Here is a 27,633-nt window from a genome sequence, read left to right on the forward strand (position 1 = left end):
TCATGTGGGTGTTGGGAACCAATCTCTGGTCCTCTGTAAGAGTGACAAGAACTTTTAACTACTGAGCCACACGTCTAGCCCATCTCTTACTTATCTGACAGAGAAAAGGAACCCACCTCCCACCAGTATCCATATTTCATTATAATGTCACTTCAGTCATTTGACCTAATGATGTAGGTGTAATGATTGTCCTGTCTCTTTAAGAGACAAGCCATGCCCACTCCCACCCCCATCCACTGGGGCAAGCTGATCTTCAGCTTTCAGCCTGAGTGTTCTTGCTCTCTCTTTTTTGGCTTCCTCTCGGAGAGGCAGCTTCGATCTCTCTCCTCTCTCTCTCTCTCTCTCTCTCTCTCTCTCTCTCTCTCTCTCTCTCTCTCTCTCTCTCTCTCTCTCTCTCTCTCTCTCTCAAACAGCTCAGACACAGTCTCATCCTGAGATTCCTGGAGGCAGGATTGCTATTTTGAACTGAGGTCAAAGGTAAGAGCCAGTGGCTGGCTGCTTTGCTTTTTGGATCTTCAGGTTGAGCTTCTATTAAGCATGCTTCACTCTTGCTCTTTCTCCCTGGCTCACTCTCTGATTTTTTTTGAGAGAGGATTCTTCTGTAGAACCCATCTGTTCTGGAACTCACTTTGTAGACCAGGCTGGCCTCAAACTCACAGAGATCTGCCTGCCTCTGCCTCCCAAGTGATGGGATTAAAAGCGTGTATCACCACATCCCAGCTCATTGTAGTAGTTTCAACCCAACATCTCTTCTGCAATATGCTTTCTCCTTTAGAAGAGCAACAGTCAATGATTTTGTCTGCTCTTTGTTCTTTTGCTCTTGTTGTCATTTTTGCCAAGAAATAGCAGAAAATAATGAAGCAACGGCTGCAGTGCACCTTCTTGTCTCTGAACTCTACACTTCCTCCTTTGAACTAATTCTAATTGTCCTTTTTGAAGACCCCAAGAATAAGAATATAAAAATGCAGATTCCAAAATAGGAATATAAAAATAAAGAATATATAAAGTTGTAAGCCTAGGAGAATGAGAACAGACTGTCAGCAGCTTTCTCAGTAGCTTAAGGATTAACTATTAACAGTGGGTTACTCAGCTTTACAGCCCATAGCTCCATTCACAAGGCCAAAGCATCTCTCTGCAAACTGAGAGCTAACCTCAGATATGAGCTTCGTCAACTTTTAGGAACTAGATATATGGCCTCTGGGTTACGCATTATCCCTGCTATGTGAAGCTGACAGCATCAAAGGGAGGGCACAGGGCTTCAGTAAACACTACCTGGAAGTACCAAGGAAGGCAGTAGGTTAAGCACAAACATTAGTTTAACTGAAAAATGAAGATTGTAAAGTAAGGCAATCTGTATCTGAGTTTTACCTTCAGATTGTGTGAGAAGCTTTTTGCTATTTTCTAAGTTCCCAGCCTAAGAACCAATTATTCTGATTTACTAACCTTCTGATATTACTAGCAGTCCCTTTTTCTGACTAACTGCTAAAAACATCTGTTTCCTTGCAATTAGTGACTTTCACTGTAATCTCCTCTGGAACACATTTCATGATAGCTGCCTAGTTACCCGTTGATGTTAGAACCCACTCCCTTCTTTTCATTACCCTGTATCTAGCCCATTTACTCCCCTAATAAACTAGACTTGATCAGAACCCTGTCTTGTCTCCGTCCCTTGTATCTCTTGTCCCTTTCATCTCTCACTCCTCCCCTTAGGTCTCCGTTGACTGACCCGTGTGATCCATGGGTCGGGGCAAGGGGCAAGATTGTAAAAATTCCTTTGTTCAGACCTAATGCTTGGTGCCCCTAATGCTTGGGTTCAGAAACAGGCCTTTTGCCACAGCCTAACAAACACCATCTCTGACTGTGGTCTCAGTTAGCTGATAACCTTCTGTGCCCCGTGGTGTTTTTTTATTTTTATTTATTTATTTTTAAGTTTGCTTCTGGTTTTCCTGGAATCTGGTTTCTGGATAGACTTTGGTGGTCTGTCCCCATCTGTGCCCAATTTCCCTGGACCCAACACTTCCTTGTCTAAGGGAAGTGTGCACCACTGAACTTCCAGCACCCAACCCAATCCTGCACCCTCATTCAGTATTTAATAAACATGTACCAACATGTTTATTAAAGCTAGGGTTATGCCCTGGATTCAAGCCTCAATATGAGGAATATAGTGCTGAGCAGTATTCTGAAGAGATGGCTGTAATGGTTGACCATTCAAGGTGTTACAAAGGAAGCTCTGACATAGGACCAATAAATTACTCTGTAAGAAAGAATGAAAAACAGCATTTAAAAGCCGCAAGTATTCTACAGCAAACTATAAGAAGAGAAACCTACCTACCGGACCCAGGCTCCTTTCACAACACGGTCTCCTGCACAATGACATTCTGAGTTTATGTGTTGGTATGGAGTGTCTTCATCTGAAAAAATAGGCTAAACAATTTCAATTTAGAGAGATGATAATGAATACATATGGCTCATTCCTGAAATCACACAAGAGTGGATGGCTCAGTTCTTGCTTTATGTGTACTCAGTGGAGATGGCCACAGCATCCTGTAAAACGTGCATTTGACGTCGGTGGCATCCGTATCTGACTGGAGTCTCGGTGTGTATCACGGAGCTCCGTAACCTACTAGCGAAAGCAGTAACCTGCCAGCAACCTTTGCCTGGACAGGCTTACGGAGCGCGGTCCTCAGGAGGAGCGGTACCCGGCAAGCGCGGGCAGGAAGAACTACAAGTCCCAGGAGACCTTTCGCGCGCCCTCAGAAGCTCCGCCCCCAGAGCGCCCGGGCTTTCCTCCTCTCCAACCCCCAGACCCGACTCCGTGTGACGTCATCTGGGCTTCCGCGTCCTGCACGGCAGGAAGTTGGCTGTGAAGTCCCGCGGCGGTCCCGGCTCCAGAGGGCGGCCGCGATGCCTTCGAGGCAACTGGTCAGTCAACTGCTGGAACTGTGAGTCCGCCCCGGCCCCTCCGTCCGTCCGTCCGTCCGTCCGTCCGTCCGCGCCAGCTCCCAGCCCCTTTCTTCCCTCACCTACTGTAGTCCTGGGCCGGGATGGGCGCCTGGTCGCTGAGGACCGTGGTGCACCGCGGAGCGGGCGGGCGGCTCCACCCGATGGGCGCTGAGTACCCAGGCAGAACAAAAGAGAGCACTAGCCGGGCTGGACAAACCTCAGGAAATGCGGGCGCGGTTCGCCATCTTTGGGACCATGGACAGTAACCTAACGCTCCCAGGGCAGGAGCGCTTCCTAAAATGCGGGTAACGGTTGGGCATGGCAGTCCCAGCCCTCTGGAAACAAGAGGGTCGCCAGGAGGCTAGTGGGGTTATGTTGTGAGACACTGTTCCCCTAAAACAAATAAATAAAATTTTGAAAATTCGTGTAATAGTACCTATTTCAGGTAGTCTTTGTGAGAAACAGCTTAATTTATGTAAAGCCCTTAGGAAGACACTGGAGATGAAAGAGGATTAAAAGTTCAAGACCCTCCTCAGTTATCTAGTAAGTTAGAGGCTGGCTTCAGTGTTGTTAGTTATTGATTCTATTTTTTAAAATAGAAATAGCTTTATTAAAATACAATTGAAATGCCACTACAAAAAAAATAAGAAAAAAAATAAATGAACAAATGTTATTTCTTGCCTAGGTTCCAGTGTTTTCTTCTGAATTTGTTATTTCCCCACATGAGACAGCCTCATGTAGCTGGCCTCAAACACACTGTGTAGCCAAGGATAACCTTAAACTTATGATCCTTCTATTTCCATTTTCTGAATGCTGAGATTAAAGGCATACACTAGTATACTCTGTTTACTTAGGCCTCCTAGGCTCTAGATAAGCCTAATACCAACTCAGTTACATCCCCAACCTCTTTTGTTTTGAGACAGGATCTCATGTAGCTCAGGCTGGCCTCAGCCTCACATATCAGACTGACTTTGAACTCCTGAACCTTCTATCCCAACCTCCCAGTGCTGAGATTACAGGCTTCAGTTATCACCACCAGCTTGTGTTTTTTGTGTTCTTTGTTTTTAAAGACAGAGTCTCATGTAGCTCAGGCTGGCCTCAGACTCATGCTGTGGCAGAGGATGACCCTGAACTTCAGATCCTTCCTGCCTTTTCCCACAGAGTGTTGGGATTGCAAATATGCATTGCCACACTTGACTATGTGGGACAGAACTTAAACACGATTTAGTGAAAATGAAATAAAGTAACAGTCGAAAAATACTGGAAATAAAAGGATGAGCACATTCAGAAGAAAACATTGAAACCTAGGCAAGATTTGCATTGCCTTAACTAGATATTGTTCCTTATGTAAAGGTTCATTTTGTCATTAGATCTAGAGTTTGTACCCCTTTGGGAAGGAACTACAGCCTGAAACTAACAGTTGGTCAAGCCAGTTGTTTCTGATTTGTAACAAAGTAAGGATCTTATGTCAGAGTAGCATTCAGCTGTGCCAAAAAGCACAGAAGTCCAGCAGATGAGACTGTGTATGAAAGAAACAGGGCTTGGTTTACATCCTGCCTTCTCCTTAGCTCCTCCCTGACCAGCGCCTGTAGTAGCACTATGTAAGAGAACCCTTAGACCTGGCATCTGGTGATGGTCTTTAAGTAGAGGCACCAAGGAAAGAGAAGAATCATAAGTCACCTTAAAATTTTGAGCTTTGATCAGCTAGAAGGGGAGGGTGGTAATGAGACTCATGAAAGAGGAAATACCTTATGGGGAAAGTATATTACAATAGCAGGTAGAAGTATCAAGGAGACAGATGGAATATAATTTTGAATCTGAAAGAGAGATGGGGGTTGAGACTAAGACTGGATTTAAACCAATATAGAGGATAGGTAAAGGGTCAGGTATAAAGGGAAGAAAAGAAGACTCAGAGACAGCTGAATTTTTGATTTGTGGTACTGAAGATCGAACCTAGAAACTTCCACTTGATAGTGTTCTGCTGCTGAGCCACATCCCTACCCCACGGTAATTTTTTGAGGCACAAGACTGGCAAGCAGTGGTAGCTTCAGCATAAGACACATTCAGCTTTTTGTCTGTGCCCAGGTTATAATGGTGGATGTATTGCCCTTTTTGATATGAAGATGAATCCTGGCAGAAATGGCAGGTATCTAGATGGTGCATACTTGATGAGTAATGAATTCTAGTCTTTTCTGGTATGTGCAAGTATATCTAATTGTCATCTCCCGTTTCCATGGTTCTGATACCTAAGGTGGTGTCTCTAACTGTTGACTTAGTCTTTGTTCCTCTTTTGGCAGGTGGTGTAGGTCTTTGTTCCTGTTTTGAAAGGTGTTGCAGGTTGCTGGTGGGTTTCAAGGCCTGAATGGTGCTTCTAACATCACATCGGTTGTGCTAAGGCCTGGGGACCTGTTACAGTTCCTCTTCCATGTTTCTGTCAACATTCATTATCAAACTGTCAGATCTGGGATTTAACTTATGTTACTTACATATAATAGGTTAGATTTTTACTTTCTTTCATAGAGGTTGGCAGAAGCTACGCTTCCTAGATTAAAGAAGAAAAAGCGTATTCTTCATAGTACTCCAAGCAGCACAAGTGTTAGCTTGTTCCTAGAACTCACGGGGTGACACAGAGACCAGGTAAATACCTGTACATATTGGGGTTTATTCTTAGAAAAATACACTTAAAAAACAAGATGTGGTTTCACTACACTGGGCAGCAGGAAACATATTTTTGCCAAGCTGTATGCTTACACTTAACAGAATGACTGGCCCTTTAGAAGTGTTAGAAGTGATGTAAGTGGATTTTTCTGTCCCTCTTGCCAGCTTCAAATCATGACAAGGAGATTTATTGTTAATTAGGGAAATTCAGCCAGTAGCTTAGGCTTGTTTCTAACGAGCTCTTATAACGCAGATCAACTCATATTTTCACCTAACTTCTTTCTGCCTAGCTATTGGCCATTTAGCTCTTTATTAAATCAATGAGAACAACACATCTTAACAGTGTACAAAAAAAATTGTTCCACAATAAAATGACACTCAGAATTGCTTGGTGCTTAAAAGGATCTGTGTCCAAAGAACTGGATAGAGAAGTAAAACGGGAGGGTGAGCATGGACGGCCTTGCCTGTAATCACAGCCCTCTGGAGCCCAACAGGAAGATACTACGAATCAGAGGCCAGCGTGAGCTACTTAGTGAGTTCCACGGTAGCTAGGTCTCCATATCAAGACCCATCTCAAAGACCAAAAATATTTTTAAAATTAAAAAAAGACAAAGGTGCCTCTTGTTATTCAGCATCATGCTGGCAGCCTTAGCTATGTGATGTGGGGGACGAAATAAAAGGAATACAAATAGGAAAGGAAGAAGTCACAGTATCATTATTATTATTATTGGCTGATGGTAAAACCTGTACTTAACAGGCCTGAAGGACTCCACCAGAAAACTTTCACACTTGTAAACACTTTCAACAGAGTGACAGAATCCAAAATTGATGTAGAAAAGCCATTAGCTAGATAGGCATATAGCACAGATCTTTAATCTCAGCACTCATGAGGCAGAGGCAGGCAGATCTATGTAGGTTTGAGGATGCCCTGGTCTACACAGTGAGTTCCAGACCAGGTCTATATAATGGGAAGCTATTTCTAAAAACGAGGCAAACAAAAGTAGCTTCCTGTGTACCAGTAGCACCTGTGGTGAAAAAGACTGGGAACAGTCCCATTCACAATAGCCTCAGAAACTTTAAAACAAAGACTTCTCTTACCCATGGATTGACAGAATTAATGTGAAAGGGGCTATATTATAAAAACAAGCAATTTACAAATTTAATGCAGTCTTAAAACTTCCAATGACATTGTGGTGGTTTGAATGAATGACCCCTATGGGGAGTGGCACTGTCAGGAGGTGTAGCCTTGCTGGAGCAAGTGTGTCAGTGAGAGTGGGTTTTGGGATTTCAGTGTTCAGGTCAGGCCCAGTGTTGTCCTCTATTCCTGCTGACTGTTGTTCCTAATGTAGAACTCTAGGCCATCTCTCTAGCACCACATCTGCCTGCAACTGCCATGCTTCCTGCTGTGATGACAATGGACTAAACCCCTGAACCTGTAAGGCAGCTCCAGTTAAATGTTCTCCTTTATAACAGCTGTCTCTTCACAGCAATAGAAACCCTAAAATAGACGTTCTTCATAGAAAAGAAATCCAACTAGGCAGAGGTGGTGCATGCCTTTAATCCCAGCACTTGGCAGAGACAGGTGGATCTCTGAATTTGAGGCCAGCCTGGTCTACAGGGCGAGTTCCAGGACAGGCTCCAAAGCTACAGAGAAACCCTGTCTCAAAAAAACATTTTAAAAAATCCTGAATTTCATATAGAAGCATAAAAACCTCCAAATAGCCAAAGCAGTCTTGAGGAAAAACCAATGTTGAGGGCAAGGGAGATAGCTCAGTGCCATGCAAACATAAGGTGTGTTATTTTTGTGTATGTTGCATTTGCTTAACACTGTGAAGCTGTGATCCTTTGCCTATAGAACATCTGATGGTCTAATAAAGATCTGAACAGCCAGTAGTGACACAGGAGAAAGGATAAGTGGGGCTGGCAGGCAGACAGAATATATAGATATCTGGAGAAGGGAGGTTCAAAGAAGTAGCCGGAGAAGGAGGAGGACATTAGGGCCTGCCAGCCAGCTACACAGCAATCCACGGAGTAAGAGTAAGGTTTACAGAAGTCAGAGAACAGTAAAAAGCCAAGAGACAAAAGGTAAACGGACCAATTTAAGTAAAAGCTGGCAAGTAACAAGCCAAGTTAAAGCCGGATGTTTCTAACTAAGAATAAAACTCTGTTTGTAATTGATTTGGGAGCTGGGTGGTGGGATCCCCCAAGAGCAAAAAGAGTACAAAACATATTACTATTACAACTACTACTACCACAACAACAAACGCCAGGTTCAGTTTTGCTGGCTTCTAATCCTAGCACTTGTGAAGGCCAAAACGACCTGGGGCTTCCTGGACAGCCAACCTAAATGCACTGGGAGACAACAGACTAATTGTAAACCCTGCCTCACAAAACAAGGTAGATGGTTCCTGAGGAGGGACATTCAAGGTTGTTTGTTATCTGGCCTACATGCACAAACCCTTAATTTTTGGCAAAGGTGTCTTTGATGGCTGTTCTTGATTTTCAACTTGACTACATGTAGAATAAACTAGAACCAAATAGATGGGCACACCTGTGACGGATTTTTTTCTTAATTAGATCATTTGAAGTGGGAAGACCTGTTGGACCCTAGAGTCCAAACATTGAGGAGAAGTCACCCCCAGAGACCACCTCTCACACCACAGCTGATGTAAAAGCATGGAGATTTTATTAATTCTGTCATGACAGGATCTTCCGGCATTCGGGAGGCTAGAAAGACGCCAAATGGCTGATACAAGCTATTTTTAAAGGGAAAAACCACAAAAGGAGGGGGTGTCTGGGGGTTGTTCTTTGACTATTATGGTTGGCTTATTTAAAAGGGCTATTACCAATAATTGGCTGGAGAGTGGTTGCCAGATCAGATGAGGTAAGAGGTCACTTTGACCCCGTTTCCCAGGGGCTGAGTCAAAACATACATGTGTGAGTAATTGTCCAGGAACTGAGTCAACATTTTAAAGGTTATCTTGCCCCAATTTCTGGAGAACATTCTCAAAGACTCAGGGAAATGGAAAGTTCCCAACATTTCAGTAGCTGTTAGGTCCTTGGTTCCCAGGAGGGAAACAGGGAGCATTTCTACTGAGACTGAGAGGGCTCAGAATTGTCAGAAAGTTTTACAGACCCACTTCTAATTCAGATCTTTGAGATGGAGATAGACCTTTAATTCAAATCTTCTGAGGTAGGAGGATCCACCTTTAGTCTGGGCCATGCCTTCTTATAACCTATATAAAGGGTGTGTAAGAAGGAAGCTGGGTCCCTCTTTGCCTGTTGCTTGCTCTTGCTAGCAAGTTTATTCCTTCACTGGCATTAGAGCTTACTTCTTCGAGATCCCAGCGTATACCAAAGACCAGCTAAGACTTCCACCCTCATGGACTGAACAACTACTGATTCTTGGTTTCTATTGATAGACAACCATTGTTAGTCTAGTTGACACCCTGTAGTCATTTTAATAAATTTCATGTATATACTATAATTTCTATTCCTTTAGAGAACCCTGACTTACTAGGTAGGTTTTGTTTCTCAACTTGACACAAGCTAGAGTCTTCCAAGGAAGGAACTTCAGCTAAGGAAATACCTCCTGTAAAGCATTTTCTCATTTAGTGATCAATGGGAGAGGGCCCAACCTATGGTGGGTAGTGCCATCCTTGGGCTGCTGGTCCTGGGTTCTATAAGACGGTGGGTTGAGCAAGCCATGGAAAGCAAGCCAGTAAGCAGCACTCCTCCGTGGCCTCTGCATCAGCTCCTGTCTCCAGGATCCTGCCCTGTTTGAAATCCTGTCCTGACTTCCTTCAGTGATGAGCAACAATGCTGAAGTGTAAGCTAAATAAACTCTTTCCTCCCCAACTTGTTTTTTGGTCATGTTTTGTCACAGCAATAGAAACCATAACTAAGACACTTACTAATACAAATTTTGGTGTCAGGGAGTGGGATATTATTTGACAGTCCTGGTCATGTTGTTTGTTGGAAAAATATGGAATAGACTTACTAGAAAAGTGGTTAGACACATTAGTGGGGGGTTACTGGGCTTAGTCCTAGTAGGAACATTGAAGACAGTGCTATTTGTGGGCAGTTTGAACTCTGGGGTGCCCAGCAAGAAGTTTCAGTGGGGAGGGATATTAGTAAGTGGTCTGGAGACCATTCTTAGAAAATTTTGGCAAAGAATGTAGCTGCTTTCTGCCCTTGTCCAAAATATCTGCCTGAGGCTAAGTTGAGCTTTAGCAAAAGAGATTTCAAGACAGCCTAGTAGCATTGATATGTCATGTGGTTATTATAGATGTCATATGCATGTCTATAATGAAAAAGGAACAAGGTGGACAAAGAGAAATACCAAGCGTACAGTTTGAAGAGAAAAGGAGCGGAGCTAAGTCTGGTCCTCAAGGAGATAAAAAGTTTAAGGAAAAGCCTGGCACTAAATACAATAAAGAGAGTGCTGACGTCAGCAAGACCCTACTCAGCTAAGCTTCTGACTTATGAGAAGGAACTAAGGGGAGCTTAAACAGTGAAGGAAAGCATCCACAACAGAAAGCCCATGCAAGTCATTGAAGTAGCCATGTTCTAACCCCAGCAAGCAGAACTCGGCAACTTCATTCACGTGCTTCTGGCTTCAGAGTCAAAGATACAAGAAAGGGGTAATAGAATCTCCCTCTGTGGACAAGCCACTAAGGCCAGGGGTGTCCGGCATGGAGGCCCAGAGAGGCCATTGTGTGAAACTGAAGATGAAGCCTGGATTGTTTTGGAGACACCAATACATTATTGGACAAATGACAAACCTGTGGGATACCTGCCAAGAAAAGCTGTGTACCAAGTGTGGAACCAGCCCAAGAAATAGAAATATGTTGCGGTCAACAAAGCTGAATTTGGAGTTTGCCCTGATGGTTTTTGGTCTCAAGTGGTCCTGTATTTCCTCACTATGCTCTCTTTCTTTCCCTTTGGAATGGTGATGTATGTTCTGTGCCATTGATGGATGTTTGTTATCTGCCTTTTGACTTTGATTTTACAGGGGTTACAGTTAAGAGATTGCCATGAGTCTCAGAAGAGACTTTGAACTTTGGTTTTTTAAAAGGTGTAGAGACTGACAAACTATAGGGACTTGTGGAGTTGGACTGAATGCATTTTTACATTATACTATGGCTACAAGCGTATGGAATCTGGGAGTGAATCAGAATGGCCCCCATAGGCTCATAGAATTGAGTATTTGATAGAAGTATTAGAAGGTATGACCTCGTGGGAGGCAGTGTGTCACTGAGGGGTGGACTTTGAGGTTTCAAAAGCCTAAGCCAGACCCAGTTGACACTCTCCCTCTCTCTGCCTATGGTCAGGATGTAGCTCCTAGCTACTGCTTCAGCAATTGCCTGCATACCACCATGATAATGGATTAAGCCTCTGAAACTGTAAGCAAGCCCTAGTAAATGTGTTAAGAAGAGTTTCCATGGTCATGGTATCTCTTCATAGTAATAGAAGTGACTAGGACAGGGTCAAAAACATTGGAAAAGAGACAGCCCTTTTGACAGCTGGTTCTGGGAAAGCATAAAGAAAAATAAAACTGTCTATGCAATGTTTTACTCTCCTGGCTTTTTGGGGGGCCCACCACCCAGCTCCCAAATAAATCACACATGGAGGCTTAGTCTTAGTTATGAATGCCCGGCCTTAGCTTTTGGTGTGTTTCTTGCCAACTTTTCTTTTTTCTTTTTTTTCCTTTTTTTTTTCTTTTTTTAAAGGTTTATTTAACTTTTTATTTTATGTGCATTGGTGTGAAGGTGTCAGATCCCCTGCAACTGGATCTTTAGACAGTTGTGAGCTGCCATGTGGGTGCTGGGAATTGAACCCGGGTCCTCTGGAAGAGCAGTCAGTGCTCTTAACTACTGAGCCATCTCTCCAGCCCCCTTGCCAACTTTTCTTAACTTAAATTATCCCTACCACCTTTTGCCTCTGAGCTTTCTCCTTTTCTTCTGTATATCTCTTTTTAACTCTGTGCCTGGCCCCTGACATCTTCCTCCCCTTGTTCTCTCACCGCTCCTTCTCTTCCTGGTTTCTCTTCCTGGTTTCTCCTTCTATTTATACATTCTACCTCCCAGCTCTGACTGTCATTGCTCCTGTCTCGCTATTGGCCATTCAGCTCTTTGTTAGGACCATCACGTGTTCAAGACAGCAAAGAATCACAGCTTCCCAGAGTTAAACAAATGCAGCATAAACAAAAGTCACACACCTTAAAACAACATTCCCCAACATACATCCCTATCTTCCCATATAAAAATCAGCTCAGAGTGAATCAAAGGCTTTAATGTAAGACCCAAAACTCTGAAATTGATAGAGGAGAGCATAGGCATTTTAATGAAGTGTCTGAAAATGAGTGCAATATAGAGAAATAAATCCAGGAATTGGCAGGTTGGAGTGCATGAAATCAAAGAAAAACAAATAAACAAAACCACCTTTGCAAAGCAAAGGAAATGGGAAGAAATAGTTCATAGAATGGGGAGAGGATCTTTACCAGCTGTGCATCTAATATTGAGATCAGTATCTAGAACTCAAAAAAGAAAAATATCAAGGCTGGAGAGATGGTTCAGTGGGTAAAGATGCATGTCTCCAAGCCAATTCAATTCCTGAGAGCCACACAGTGGAACAAGAGAAGTGCCTCTGGTCGACTATCCTCTGATTTCCACCTGTGTATCATGACAGGCATACCCACCACATATATTCACCCTGACATGTACACATAAATAAAGGTGTGTTAACCCCTTCCATAACCCACTGAATAAATATCCAACCTCAAAAAAAATGGGGTTAAAAATCTTTAAAGGAAAATTTTTTTTCTTTTTCTTTTGGTTTTTCGAGAAAGGGTTTCTCTGTTTTTAAGGATACTTTATGTATTAGCCAGGCAGTAGTGGTACACACCTTTAATTCTTTAATCCCAGCACTCAGGAGGCAGAGGGCAGAGGTAGGCAGATCTCTCTGAGTTCGAAACCAGCCTAGACTACAGAGTGAGTTCTAGGACAGACTCCAAAGCTACGCAGAAAAACTCATCTCAGAAAACCAATGTAGAATATATATTGGTTTTCTATTTTATACACAGACACACACACATACACACTCACACACACGTCTCACCCATAAATAATCCAGTGAGCCAGAGCCAGTGAGTAAATGAGTTCATCTGGGTTAACCTGGGTGTGGTGACACATGTCCAGTCCTTAGGAAGCTGAGCCAGGTCATTTGCAAATATGATGCCAGACTGAACTTTTATAAAACAACAATAAAAAAGGAAGTACAACCAAGTGTGGTTGTTCTTGCCTATAATTCTGGCACTGGAAATACTGAAGCAAGAAGATTGTCCTGAGTACAGCTAACCTAGAGTGAAACCCTAGTGAAACCCTGTCACAAAAACCAAAAAGAAAAATAAAGTAGGGACTGGGGAAAGAGAGTGCATAATAAAAGAGAAAGGTATTCATTGTTTTTCTAGTAGTGTTTGGGAGTAGGAGATTTGTAGCAGTTTCCTTGAAACTGAAACATTCCAGCTTCCAGGGAATCTCTTAAAACAGGTTAAACCAGGTGGTGATGGCGCAGGTGTTTAATCCCAGCACTCGGGAGGCAGAGGCAGGCGGATCTCTGAGTTCGAGGCCAGCCTGGTCTACAAGAGCTAGTTCCAGGACAGGCTCTAGAAACTACAGGGAAAACCTGTCTCGAAAAACCAAAAAAAAAAAAAAAAAAAAAAAAAAACCCACAGGGTAACCAGGAAGTCCCTGAAACCCACTGGATTTGTTGTACCTCCTCCCCTCACTCCAAGAGTAAGCAACAAATATAGCTGAGTCACTCTCAGTCAAGCCAAGCTGCACAGAATTTGAGCCAGACCAGCTGCCTGAAAAGTAGAGACTAGCAAGCTGCCTGGAAGAGGGTCAGAACAACTGTATCACTTGGAAAGGACACTCTAACCAATCGAGCTGCTTGTAGACTCTGTACTGTGCTTCAGGTTCTCAACTTTTGTGAACTCTTACCCACGTTGGGGTGGGCTTTGTGATGCAGCTGTCTTTGAGTCATTTCAGCTCCTGTAAGTAACCTCTCACCCACATTCCTGTAACCCCAATAAAACTTATGGTTCCCTGTAGTAGGAGACTGCTTGGTCATTCCCGGCTACCCAGAAGACCCAAAATAATCACACAGGAACTGTATTAATTACAATACTGCTTGGCCAATAGCTTAGGCTTATTATCAACTAACTCTTACATCTTCAATTAACTCATTCCTATTATATATTACCTACCACAAGTCTCGTGTGGTTTACCAGTAAGGTTTCGGGAGGGGAGGTAGCTACATGGCATCTCTCTGACTTCTTTTCTCCTCTATCTCTGCTTAGAATTTCCACCTTGCTCTATTCTGTGCTGCCAAAGGCCCAAAGCAGCTTCTTTATTAACCAATGGTAATAAAACATATTCACAGCATACAGAGGGGAAGCCCACATCAGTTCACCAAGTTGGGCTTTGGTATCATCTATACTTTGGTTTGTCATGAGCTCCCTATTTGGGATAAGTTGTGTTGCATTTCCCCAGGGAAAGTTTTGACATACGATAGTAGGGAAAATGGTCATACATGGAAAAATATTCATTGCCAGAGGGATGCGGAGGAAAAGAACCCCTCCAGTACTTCCAATAACGATATAGTTACAGATCTTAAAGAAATCTGACAGTATTGTTACCATACCCCAGAACGATATGGATGCTTTTCAAAAGGCAAGTAACCGAGTAAGATATCCACTGTGAGTACTGAAATGTTTTGAAGGGTTCTCACAAGAGATTGTTGAATGAAAAAGGAGATATTGAGAAGAGAATATACTGGGATGCTGTTCTAGGTAACTATTATACCTCCCTTCACAACACCCTTTTGTTTTTGTTTTTGTTTTTGTTTTTCGAGACAGGGTTTCCCTGTAGTTTCTAGAGCCTGTCCTGGAGCTAGCTCTTGTAGACCAGGCTGGCCTCGAACTCAGAGATCCGCCTGCCTCTGCCTCCCGAGTGCTGGGATTAAAGGCGTGCGCCACCACCGCCCGGCCACAACACCCTTTTATAAGTTTGTGTGGGGTTGTGTATACAAGCACAGAGGCAGTATTCCTAGATTAACATAAGACACTAATGGAGGTCAGATGATGGCAGAAAGGGGAAGATGGAAATAACCAAAAGAGGAAAGAAAAAATTTTCACTAAAAAATGATAACAAGTATATGATCATTGTCATTCATGAATTAAAATTCTGTATATATAGTGATATTTGTAGACAAAATTTGTGGTTGCTTGACACAGGTATGAATTCATTAGATAGCTAGAAGTTGAGGCTATAAGACATATTGGTCACATTGTTTTAAAAGAGGCTAAAGAAGGCTCTACCCATCCTAAAGAGTCTTTATTCTTTCAGAGAAATAGCCAAAGTGGAAGGCTTTAGCACATTTCTGAAGAAGAGCAATAATGTCTAAAGGAATAGCAGGACAGAAGGGTTTGACCTAGGCAGTGGGAGCTTTAAGTGGGGGATGTAAAGTTTGTATGGCGTTTGGCAGCTACACTGCCACTGCCCAGGCTCTAGGATTACGGTTATTTCCGGATATGGTTCAGGGAAGGCTTCCTGCTCAAAGGGATTTCTGTGGTTTGCTAGTGTAGGAAAGGAAAGGTCAGAGAGCCCTTCCTGCAATCAGTATTTATCAAGTACATTTATCCTGAAATAATGTGCCAAAATGAAATCTTAATTAAGTTGTCTTCAGGGTCTTCGTCGTTACCTCTTCCCATAATTGCATATGCAGGAACTGATCTGTACTCTCCACAGAATCTCTATGGTTATAGTTTTTTTTCTCTTGTCATTATTGCCCACATACAGTTTTTGAAAATTGTTTTATTTTATGTATATGGGTAGGGTGCTCTGTATGTATGTATGTCAGTGCACCACATGCATAGCTGGTGTTTGTGGTTGCCAGAAGAGGTCATAAGATCCCCTGAACTGTAATTACAAATAAGCTGCCATATGCATTCTGGGAATCAAACCGAGGTCCTCTGGAAAGTAGCCAGTGCTCTTAATTGGTGAACTATTTTTCCAGTCCTGGTTTTGGGTTTTTGAGACAGTGTCTGATTTAACTCAGGTTAGTCTCCAACTCACTGAGGAGAGCTATGAACTCTTGATCTCCTACCATTTCCCAGGTGCTAGTATTACAGGCATACAGTAACATGCCCTCCTTAAAATGTATTTTGATAAAGTCAAGGATGGTGGCAGCATGCCTGTTACCCTAGAATTCTAGATGTAAGGTAGGTGGACTGGGAGTTCCAGGTCATCCTATGCTACAGAAAAGTGAGCTGGAGGCAAGCCTAGGCGAAATGACACTCTGTTTCAAAGCAAAATTTAGAAATGCATATTGACAATGGGTATGCAGCGGTAAAATGCTGAAGGAAAATGTCTTATATAATATTACATAGGTAGTGATTGTGAATCTTGTCAAGCTAAATTTGTAAATGTTAATAAAAATACTGTTTGTGAAAGGACGAACAGCATCGGTAAGCATGGTTACCAGTGCAGATGCAGTGTAATGCAGACAAGCAGCATCGGTGAGCGTGGTTACCAGTGCAGGTGCAGTGTAATGCAGACAAGCAGCACCGGTGAGTGTGGTTACCAGTGCAGGTGCAGTGTAATGCAGACAAGCAGCATCGGTAACCGTGGTTACCAGTGCAGGTGCAGTGTAATGCAGACAAGCAGCATCGGTAAGCGTGGTTACCAGTGCAGATGCAGTGTAATGCAGACAAGCAGCATCGGTAAGCGTGGTTACCAGTGCAGGTGCAGTGTAATGCAGACAAGCAGCATCAGTGAGCGTGGTTACAGTGCAGATGCAGTGTGATGCAGACAAGCAGCATCGGTGAGCGTGGTTACCAGTGCAGATGCAGTGTAATGCAGACAAGCAGCATCGGTGAGCGTGGTTACCAGTGCAGGTGCAGTGTAATGCAGACAAGCAGCATTGGTAAGTGTGGTTACCAGTGCAGATGCAGTGTGATTTACTGTACTGTGTCTTGTATTTCAGATGTCTTCGGTGCCTAATAATCAACATTTCCAGGTATATCTCAGATATTAAATATTTGCCTCCCAACATCAAAGATAGACTGATTAAAATTATGAGCACACGGGGCCGGATAACAGATTCCAATATAAATGAGGTAAGAACATGTAACTATAAAATTTTACTTCATTGTTCAGATTTAATTTCATATTTTTTGAACAAAAAAGGAGTATATAGTGAGATTGTTAGTCATGTTAAAATAGGACCCTGATTGAGAAGTCGGTACCCTCCCTTGGATGTGTACTATCTTCTACTACCCTCCCCTTGCTTTTCTTCTCCTCCCTTCCCCTCCTCTCCCTACTCTTACGTACATATTAAAACCATTTTACTGTTGCTGCTTTTGAGACAGGGTCTCACTGCTCTGGATGGCCTTGAACTCATGAAGATCTATCTGCCTGCTTAGAATTTAGACCATTATTTATTGACCTCAAGAAAACACTGAACAGTAGCTCCCCAAAACAATGGACATGTACTAACTACTCCAAACAATGAAGGACAGTTGGACATGGTAGATTATGTGTGTAATTTCAATATTCAGGAGTCAGAAGCAGGAGATTTGCTATGAGTTTCCAGTCAGCCTGGGCTATATAGTGAGTTCTAGGCCAGTATGTCTTTTAAAAAAGAAAAAAAGAAGAAGAAGAAGGAAATGGAGAGATGACTCAGCAGTTAAAAGTGCTTGTGACTTTTCTGGAGGTCCAGAGTTAAGTAACCAATATCCACATCAGGAGCCTTATAACTGCCCATAACTCTAGTTCATAGGGATCCAATGCCAAGCCGCCTTAGTCACACATACATTTTTAAAAAACTCTTAAAAAGGCATGGTGAGGGGACTGGAGAGATGGCGCTGGGGTTAAGAGCACTGGCTGTTCCTCCAGAGTTCCTGAATTCAATTCCCAGCAACCGCATGGTGGCTCACAACCATCTACAGTGAGATCTGGTGCCCTCTTCTGGTCTACAAGCGTACATGTAGGCAGAACACTATATATAATAAATACATCTTTTAAAAAAAGATTTAAAAAAAAAAGGCATGGTGAGGCCAGGCATGGTGGGTCACACATTTAATCCCAGCATGCAGGAGGCAGATCTCTGTGATTTTGAGGCCGGCCTGGTCAAGATAATAAATTCCAGGATAGCCAGGGCTATGTAGAGACCCTGTCTCAAAACAACAATAAAAAGACTTGGTGGTGTTTACCTAGAGGTTGAGGCAAGAGGATAAGGAGTTCAAGGCCAATCTTGTCTAAATAGTGACTTTGAGGATAGCCTGAGTTATGTGAGAGTGTTTCAGAAAATCAAAAAAGAAGCTGGGGTTCAGTAGCAGGAAACACTTGCCAGGCAAGCCTGATGACCTAGATTCAGTCCCCAAAACCCACAGTGGAAGGAGAAAATTGACTCTCCAGAGTTGTCATCTGACCTCTACATGTGTTGTGCCCAAGTTGAGACCCCCAGAGAGACCACCACCAGAATCCAGTCAAGTCCAGAATGCAAAAGCAAGGTTTATTCTGCGCACACATAGTCCAGCTAGCTGGGAGCTCAAAGCCACTACTCAAGACGCAGCGCAGTAGGGAGAGATCCCGTTCCTCATTTGGGGTTGACACATATAGGCAAAAACTGCAAGCCAGATTTATTTTGGGTCAAGGGGTTGGTCTTGCTAAACAAACTTCCACTTCTGTACATCTGTACATGCCTCCCCGCCCCCCCCCCCACCAAGCAGTTAAGTCGGCTTCTGTCTAGACCACAAAGCTGGATGTCAACAGGTGGCTAGCTGCTAGGAACATTTTGTGGTTTATACTTTTGCAGAGGTTCCTGTTTTCAAATTGTTCTTGATGCTGCAAAGTTCTTGAACCCAGTATCTTAACCAACTCCTGATCAAGCAAAGTTTCTTAAGATTTTCCATGTCCTTACAATGTACTATCACACACACACACACACACACACACACACCAATAATAGTAATAATAAATTATTTTTAAACAAAAGACTGAAAAACATGTTAAAAGAAGTTATAGTAGGCCCAGGCATGGTGGTACACACCTTTAATCCCAATATTAAGAAGGCGGAGGTGGACTGCTATGAGCTCGAGGCTAGCCTGGTCTACATAAGAGAACCAAGTCAGCCAGGGCTAATACCCTATCATTAAATACCTTACCTGTAATATCTAGTACCTAAGAGACAAATGTTGGGACACAATTTATTTAGTGGCTAAAGAATGAAGTGAGAGCTTTGCTCACAAATCAACTTTTCACCTGCAAGGGATAATGAGAGTATATATATTTTCTGGGAATAGGCAAAGATATTCCAAGAACTCAGGTGCCACCTCTTTTTATTCCTTTTATGATCTGAGATCTCTGGTCATAGTGGCTGGTGGGCATCTTTAGCCCTAAGTGGGTCTGAGGAAAGACTAGACAACTCTAGGTCAAGTTGACCCTGCATTTCTCAGATGTTCACCATGTCTACATGCAGAACTGTGTAACAAAGATGAAGGCAATAAAGGAGACAGACATACAATGTAAACAGATAGCAGGTGTTGCTTTCTATTGCACGCACCAATCAGACACTAGCAAGCAGTAATACTTGTCCAGTCCCTGCACTGCTAACGCAGCCCACAGAGAAGAGGCGTTACCTTCCTCAAGGCTAGTACTGTGGTGTCTTCTACTTCATATTGCTCAGCTATGTGCCCTCCAAAATTGGTCATTTTTCACTCAGGTAAGAGCTGGATGTTTAGTTTTTCAGTAACAGTAAAGGAGAGATATGTATCCAAGAGGGATTTGTTATCCCTGTACAGACTGCCTAACATCAGGCCATTTGACTGAAAATGTTTCAGGGGAGCAGGTCTTTTCCTTCGGAAGCAATACCTGCTGAACAGAACCACATGGTCCAGTTGCATGAGTCAGAGATGTCAGTGGAAGACATCCAATACTGTGGCTCTCCAGGGCCCTTTCTCTGCCCTAGCCTTCTGTTTCAGCATTTGATGGAGGAGTGTCTATGTGTTACTTTTATTGGTTAATTAATAAAGAAACTGTTTGGCCCAATAGGACAGAAAATTAGGTAGGCGGAGTAAACAAAACAGAATGCTGGGTAAAAGACAGTGAACAGATGCTTTAGGCAGTCACCATATGCAGTCGCCATGCTTCTCCTCTCCGAGATGGATACAGGTTAAGATCTCTCCTGGTAAGCGATCCACCTCGTGGTGCTACACAGATTACTAAATATGGGTTAATCAAGATGTGAGTAAGAGGCTAAAATTAATGGGCCAGACAGTATTTAAAAGAATACAGTTTCCGTGTAATTATTTTGGGTAAAGCTAGCCGGCGGCTGGGTGGCGGGACACAGCCCCGCTGCTCCATCTACAGATTGGCGCCCAACGTGGGGCCAATCTGTAGCCTTTAAGTGCTGGATATTGCAGTTCCAGCCAGAAGCTAACTTGTTTTTTGTTGTTTGTTTGTTTATTTGTTTTTCCTGCTTTATCTTCTACACAGAGATCAAATCCTGTATTTTAGGCTATATTTTCCATCAGCCACTTGCCTGTTAGGATCATCAGATCACTAACTGTGAAATGAATGTATGTTTACAGAAAACTTAATTTGGAGGCTAGAGAGATGACTTAGAGTTGCAAAAGTATTTTTAAGATTTTTTTTCAAAATCATATATTTGTTACAGGTGCTACATCCTGAAGTCCAAAGACTAGATCTCAGGAGCTGTGACATCTCAGACTTGGCTCTCCAGCACCTGTGCAGATGCAGAAAACTGAAGGCACTAAACCTGAAATCATCCAGAGAACATAGAAATAGCATAACTTCAGAAGGTATGTTTATGATCACTGAGTACATGGGCAACTGATGCTTAGCACCTGATACAGTTTTGAAGCAAAGAAGAAAAAATATCTTAGAGGATAACATAAAGACACCAGCAAAGTGGGGAGAGGTTAGAGTTTGAGAATATGAGCAAGGTACAATGGTATATATGTATAAAAATGTTAAAATAAAACATATTTTGTATGCTAATTAAAAAAGAGAGATAGAGAATATGAGCCAGGCATAAAACTGTAATCCGTCTACAGAGCGAGATCCAGGACAAGCTCCAAAGCTACACAGAGAAACCCTGTCTCCAAAACAAAACAAAAACAAAAACAAACAAACAAAAAGAGTTTAAGGCAAGCCTGGGCTACATAGTCAGTTTGAGGGCAGCCTGGAATACAATGAAACTGTCACAAAAAGTGAAAGACCCCCCCCCCCCCGTATGGGGAGACTCTCAGGTCTCAGGATAACACGACCCCCCCACCCCAGTAACTCACAAGAGACCGTCCTTGCTGCAATCACACGAGGTTTAATGATGAGATGAGACGGGAACCAGTGCACTGGGGCCAAGACTCATAACCCACGCAGGGGAAGAGTTCGACCCCAAGTGACCTGAGGGAAGGGATTTTTAAGGGAAGAAACCACAGCCCAGTGATACGAGAGGGTAGGGAGGATGTCACAGAAAATTCCAAAAATACCAGTGATGATCACAAGGGGGCAACTCCCTGCCTCTCAAGATCACTCTCAGGGTCATAATCAGCTAGTTCCTGAAACACAGTATTCCAAAATACCAATGATAATCACAAGGGGGAAACTTCCTGTTTCTTCAAGATTATTCTCAAGATTACGATCTAACTTTATCTTTGGCTAGTTCCTGAAACTCAGTCACTGACCCAGCTAATCCTAGATTTCTTATTCTTTTCTTCCTGCTTAGATATTTGGCTCTATTTTTTTCCTGCTGGGGGGGAGGGGGACCTGGATTTATTCAGGGCTTTCAAAAGAAAACAAAAACTATTGTTTTGGTTTTTAGGGTTGGGTCTTAGTATGTTGCTGTTGGCTGGCTTGGTATTCACTTTGTAGAATACCTAGTTTATCCTGGAACTCCTAGTAATCCTCTTGCCTCAACCTCCCACGTGGTTAAGGCACTTGGCTAGTTAATCATTTGTTTATTGCTTGTTTGTTTGTTGATAGGCTTTCACTACCTAGCCCTGGCTGGTCTCAAACTCACAGAGATCCTCTTGCCATCTGCCTCCTGGGTGCTGGGAAGAAAGGCTTTTACCGCCATTTTTTTGATGCAGTATTATAACAGAAACAATCTTCAGATCAAGATGGATGGGGTGGCTCTTACTTGTAAACCCAGCACTTGAGAGGTGAAGACAGAGATGAAGAGCTCAATCAAGGGCATTCTCAGCGACATACTGAACTTTAGGCCAGGTGAACTACATGATACCCTATCTCAAGGAAAAAAAAAAAAGAGAGAAATCAGATAAACTAGGCAATCTTTATAAAACCAAAAATCTTAAAGAGGCTTTGACTTGAGAAATGATTCAGCAGTTAAGAGTAACCAAGTTCAGTTCCAGCACCCACATGGCTGCTTACAGTCGGTAGCTTCAGTTCCATAGGATGCAATACCTTCTTCTCACCTCTTTTGGTGCCACATACTGTACATATGCTGCACAGAAATACATGCAGGAAAAACATCTATACACATATAATAAAAATTAAAAGATGACTGTGCAGTACGTTTTATATCCAAACTTTTTTCTCAGAATAATTACATGAAATGGTGAATTTTTATATTTGGTTAAGTTTGTTTTTTTTTTTTTTCTAGTATAAATCATTTTTCAGCTTAGGATTTGAACCTTTTTCTTTTTCAGTATACTTAAGAAGTACTTAGCTGGATATGGTAGCACTCACCTATAATCCCAACACTCAGAAGTCTGAGGCGGGAGGATCTGGAGTTCCAGGCTGGTGTGGGCTGTGTAGTGAGATAGTCTCAAACAAGCAGAAGGCAGGCAGGGAGGAGGGAAGAGCTTCTCTGCATAAGTAGGTTTCTGGATAACTGTTTGGCTAATTGACCGTATATCTCAATCATTTTGGTTATCTACTTGGGATATTCATAATACTGTAAACAAACGTAAGTTTTGAAATGTTTACATGAAAAATAACTCATTAAAAAAAAGGGTTCTAAGAAAGCATAGCCATCCTAGTAGTGAGTATGTTTCTCTATACGAAGCAATTTTCTTACTCTCCATATACCAGCTAGATTGGTTTTTCATTTTTAATTTATTTCCTGCCTGTAATGTCCTGTGGAGGTCAGAGAACAGCTTGGGGGAGTTGGTTCTTTGTTCCCACAATCTGGATCCCAGGAATTTGGCAGCAAGGCGTTTGCTTACTGAGCCATCTTGCCAGCCCCAGTTGTATTTCCTATCATTTAATTCTGTTCTGTCATTCTCTACTTGGAGTTAGTATGACATCCCACAGCTGAGTCTGCCTTGCAGGACTGTCTCCAGTTCATATGCCAGCCCCAAGTCTTGGCCTCCAGTAGGCACTTCTGACTAATCAGCTGTACAAAATTTCTGCAAGTTATTCCTGGTGAGAAGGCAAAGGTTCCCCATGTTGTCTCAGCTGGAGCCATCTTTGGTTTAACTGACCCCAACCCCCTTTCCTATCCCTGCAGTGAAAAGTCCCGTTGGAAAGCAACCAATCCTGTTCTAAAAATTCAGAATCAAAGTACCCAGCTAACTGCATGTTTCTGGCTTCTGTTAAACTGCTTGCTTGCATTATTTCCCCTTGCAGCTGCCAACCAGACTGTTGTTTTTCTGTGACTTTGTTTTTCTTTCTTTCTTTCTTTCTTTCTTTCTTTCTTTCTTTCTTTCTTTCTTTCTTTCTTCTTTCTTTCTTTCTTTCTTTCTTTTGCCTTTATAAGCTTTAAAAGTAAAATGCATTTGAGGATGCTCTGTGAGGACTGTTTCTATCTAGCTAAATAAAGACTCTCCATTTCAGACTTTGGTGGTGCTGAGTGGTCTCTGGGTCTCAACCCTGCAACATTCCTCAGGATTCAATAATTTGTCACCATGGCTCACAAAACTCAGGAATGTGCTTTTCTTTGTTACAGTTCATGTGAGAAAGTTACAGACCATCACGACTATAAGGCCAAATAAGAGTCCTTTATTTAAGCCAGAGTAGGCTCCTATCACAAAGAATTCTCAGCCAGAAGGTCAGGAATGCACCATTGATATACATAAAAACCACAATAGCATCATCATTGTTAGGTGTAGGTTAGGGGAGCCTTGTAACGTTCATTTCGACAGAACACAATGGTTGTTTTGGTTATATATTTAGCAGTTATTTGGTTATACATCAGGGACATGGAAATGTGCTGTCAAAATAGAGCCATTCAAGGAGTGGGTTTCAGTGGAAATTACACCTCAAAATAGAGTCAAGGTAAGATCAGGACAAGATGGTGTGACCTCAGTCACTGCAGTGTATGTCTGCTCGTTGATTACATGTGGTATTTATAAAAGACACAGATGAACAGCCACACAAAGAGAACATGGGGAGAGTCTAGAAGGGTCCTCAAGACAGGAGCTTTTGCTCCAATAGATTTGGAGTTTTAAGTCAATAGCCAGCTGTGGCAGCCCCAGAAATCTAGATTCTGCCACCCATACCAAATTACCAATTAAGGAAATAAGTAATGATGAAAACCAGAGAAAAGAGATTTAATAGGTGTGCATTGGAAAGAGGAACAGATAAAGAAGCCAAATAATCCCAAATTCATCTTTGCGGGTACTGACATAAGCCTAGGCTTAAGTAGGGAATGATAGCAGGATAACAAGGATAGCAAGAGAATGATAGCAGGATAGCAAGATGTATGCCTAATTAGTCGTCCTGGTCAAGATAAGGTTCCACCTACCACTGATCAGTTCTACTCTGGTACCTCAAGGTAGTTGAATGGTTAACTCTACTATAACCCAAGGGAACCAATCTGTTCCCTACAACATGGCTACTTCTCCACCCTCATGAGTAATTCTCCTATTCTCAAATAGTTTCCCTCTGAGATTTGGCTCTTCTTTAAATCAACGATGCCTGCAGGTTTAGGGCAATTACTTACTACTATAATTTCAGTCAGTGTTTCAAGTAGGTCGGAGCCAAGTGTTTGCAGATTCTTGGCCTCTTATTCAAAGAACTGAATGCAGGGGACAGCTCACACAGATTTGCAAAAGAAAGAAGTATGATAATTTTATTCAGAATGAAATCAAAGTACAAATTTTAGAGGGCTGTACCTTCAATATTGACTATGAACCACTCAAGAGTATTTAAGGGACCCGAGCTGTAGCCTAGGGTTTCTTGTTATTGAGATGTAAGGGGAAGTTCCTAGGAAGAGCCACAGCTTCCACTGAATGTAAACATTATTAACTGGTTAGAACTTCAGTGATTATGCAATGCTTTGAATGTTGTACATCCAGAAGTAAATTACAATTACTCTTAGCTCTCTTAATAGATATTTATTGTCTTCCTCTGTGTGTGATCTAAAGATCAGCACTTTGGGGCTGGAGAGATGGCTCAGAGGTTAAGAGCATTGCCTGCTCTTCCAAAGGTCCTGAGTTCAATTCCCATCAACCACATGGTGGCTCACAACCATCTGTAATGAGGTCTGGTGTCCTCTGCTGGCCTGCAGACATACACACAGACAGAATATTGTATAAATAAATAAATAAATATTTTTAAAAATCAGTTGTTTGAAATGTAAAAACAGACTCGTTTCCACCAATCAAAAAGTCGAGAATACCAATAGATAGCATCTGAAGCCTGTAGGTATAATGTGTCCATCAGTGTATTTAAAAAGTATCCTAATTCAGGATTTTCTTAGTTCTATTACTATAAAAACTACTATAAAACTGTTGACTTGGAATGTAGCTTGGGAATAACTTGAGCCAGTGTTCCAGGGCCATAGTCATTCATATCAGGCTCTAGAATAAACTTTTCATACCCCAAAGGGTAAGAGTAATGTTTTTGCATCAATTGAACCTACATAAGGACTGATTACTAAAGGGCATAGTTTAGGTGGTTCTTTATTGTGGTTGCTAGATTAAGTCATATATTGATTTTTTTCCTATTGCGCACGTCCCTTCCCATAATTTCTCTTCAGTGCCCAGTTATGCATAGGCACAAAATGGTAAATAGGGGATTCTCCCTGAAAGGGAGGACTAAAGAACACAATTTTGCCTTACAGTGAAATCCCCCCCAAACCAGTAGTTTATCCTGAATTAACCCTTCTATTATTTGTACCTGGATACCTTGGAAATACATTTGTTACTAGGGGCTTGGAGTACTATTTTTCAAAGGTGGGCATACAAGTAGCCTGATGGAGGTTCTGAGGCTGCTAGATGTATATGTGCACAGTATGTGCAGATGAAGGAGTAGGCTGCCAGGTGTAGACATAAAACAAGGGCAGAGATTTCAGGCTTACATCCTGCTTTCTGTTGCCTTGTCAGTCCAAGTGAATGGCAACCATTTTTAGCAAAAACAGTTTTAACAAAAGCCTACTCAATATCACTGAAGAATAAGTGTATCTTCATAAGCATCCAACGGGCTGCTCCTTGGATTTGCCCTCTGCTGCTTTTCCCTTTGGCCTGTCCATTCCTCGACCATTTGCTGAAAAGATGTTAACTGCCAAACCTTTCTCTAGAGCTCAGAACCCAGAATATCTAGACTTCATAATGCCCTTCCTTAGTTTTTAGTTAATAATCATGAAACTTAACATATAGAATATGTCTATCTTAAGACAGGAAGCCAGTCATGGTGACTCACATTTGTAATTCCAGCACTCTAGAGGCTGTGACAGGGTGATTGTTGTGAGTTCAAGGCCAGCCTGGACTACACAGTGAGTCCCTGACTGGAAAACAAGAGGAAGGGGGATAAAGTAACGAATGTATAAATAGCTACAGAAGGCCTATGTCCATTGTAATGTTCTGGTCAAAGAAAAAGAAAGGAAACACAGGATGATGCATGATGACAAACACTCCACCACTCCCTATAGAACATGGCCTACCAAGAAAAGCCTGTAAGTTATGATGCTCTCTTGAGAATCCTCCCCGTCCTGTGTGGTAAAACTTTCTCCTGATTTATTACTTGGTCTCTGAATTCTTTGCCAGTGACAGTAACTTGGAAATACCTAGTAGAAGACTTCATCTGGGCTTTTACCTCTAAGAATTCCCCCATCAGTCCTCACCCCTAACAAAACTGCAACCTCCACACATTCCTTGCCTCTACACTTTGTTCCAGATATACTTGTCCTGTTGTGGGACAGACTACTTTAAAAATGACTAACATACAATTGGTTGGTCTGGAGAGATGGCTCAGCGATTAAGAGCACTGACTGCCTTTCCAAAGGTCCTGAGTTCAATTCCCAGCAACACATGGTGGCTCACAACCATCTATATTGAGATCTGCTGCCCTTTTCTGGCATGCAAGCATACATGCAGACAGAACACTATATATAATAAATAAATAAAATCTTTAAAAACATACAACTGGCTATTGCTAAAATGAAAATTCATCCTAGTTACATTTCTTATACACACACACACTACAGCTCAATGATAGTGCATTTGCCTATTTTATATGATGCAAAATAATGGTTTCCCTTGAAGAAGATAAGAAAATATTTTATTCAGAACACAATATGGGTAACCTAAGATACTGATTCCAATTTCCCAGAAAAAGTATTCCAACATAAAAGGAACTGTAATGACTTTTTAAAATATAAGACAAAATACTATATAGCATTGCATCCAGTGACTACATTTCATGGACGTAAATCATATTGTTAATCTAAGGTAAAGCAAGGAAACTCTGACCATTGGATTTAGATGGCATCTTACTGCATCCACAGTGTGGTAAGTAGTACAGTCAAGTCTGGATCTATTCTTTGTCAAAGTAGGTATGGCTACCATGCATCCACAGAGGTTACCTAGAAGAACAAAAGACAGCCTCTGGAATCTATTCCTGCAGGCTTCCAGTAAGCCTGCCTGTGTTGATATCTCAGAAAGGAAGTCCTTGTCCATCTGATGCTTAAAGAAACTCTATTCTGATCATTTTGGGTCATTTTAATTACGTGATATACATTGATAACCATATAGTTCACTGA

At 42.1% G+C, this 27,633-nt stretch overlaps 1 protein-coding gene across 2 annotated transcripts in view; it reads left to right on the plus strand.

Moving 5' to 3' along the window:
* Positions 1-1,683: 1,683 nt before the first annotated feature.
* Amn1 (antagonist of mitotic exit network 1 homolog) overlaps positions 1,684-27,633 on the plus strand; it is a 37,206-nt gene continuing 11,256 nt past the window's right edge. Inside the window, exons 1-3 of one of the 2 annotated variants that reach the window (XM_038319518.1) lie at positions 1,684-2,922; positions 16,651-16,783; positions 20,344-20,488. In XM_038319518.1, coding sequence (XP_038175446.1) covers positions 16,742-16,783; positions 20,344-20,488 — 187 coding nt within the window. In that variant the 5' untranslated portion in view covers positions 1,684-2,922; positions 16,651-16,741. Of the gene's footprint in view, positions 2,943-16,650; positions 16,784-20,343; positions 20,489-27,633 lie in introns of both variants that reach the window. The other variant, XM_038319517.1, reaches the window with a different exon arrangement.

This window comes from Arvicola amphibius, chromosome 2, assembly GCF_903992535.2.
Source record: "Arvicola amphibius chromosome 2, mArvAmp1.2, whole genome shotgun sequence".
Lineage (NCBI taxonomy): Eukaryota > Metazoa > Chordata > Mammalia > Rodentia > Cricetidae > Arvicola > Arvicola amphibius.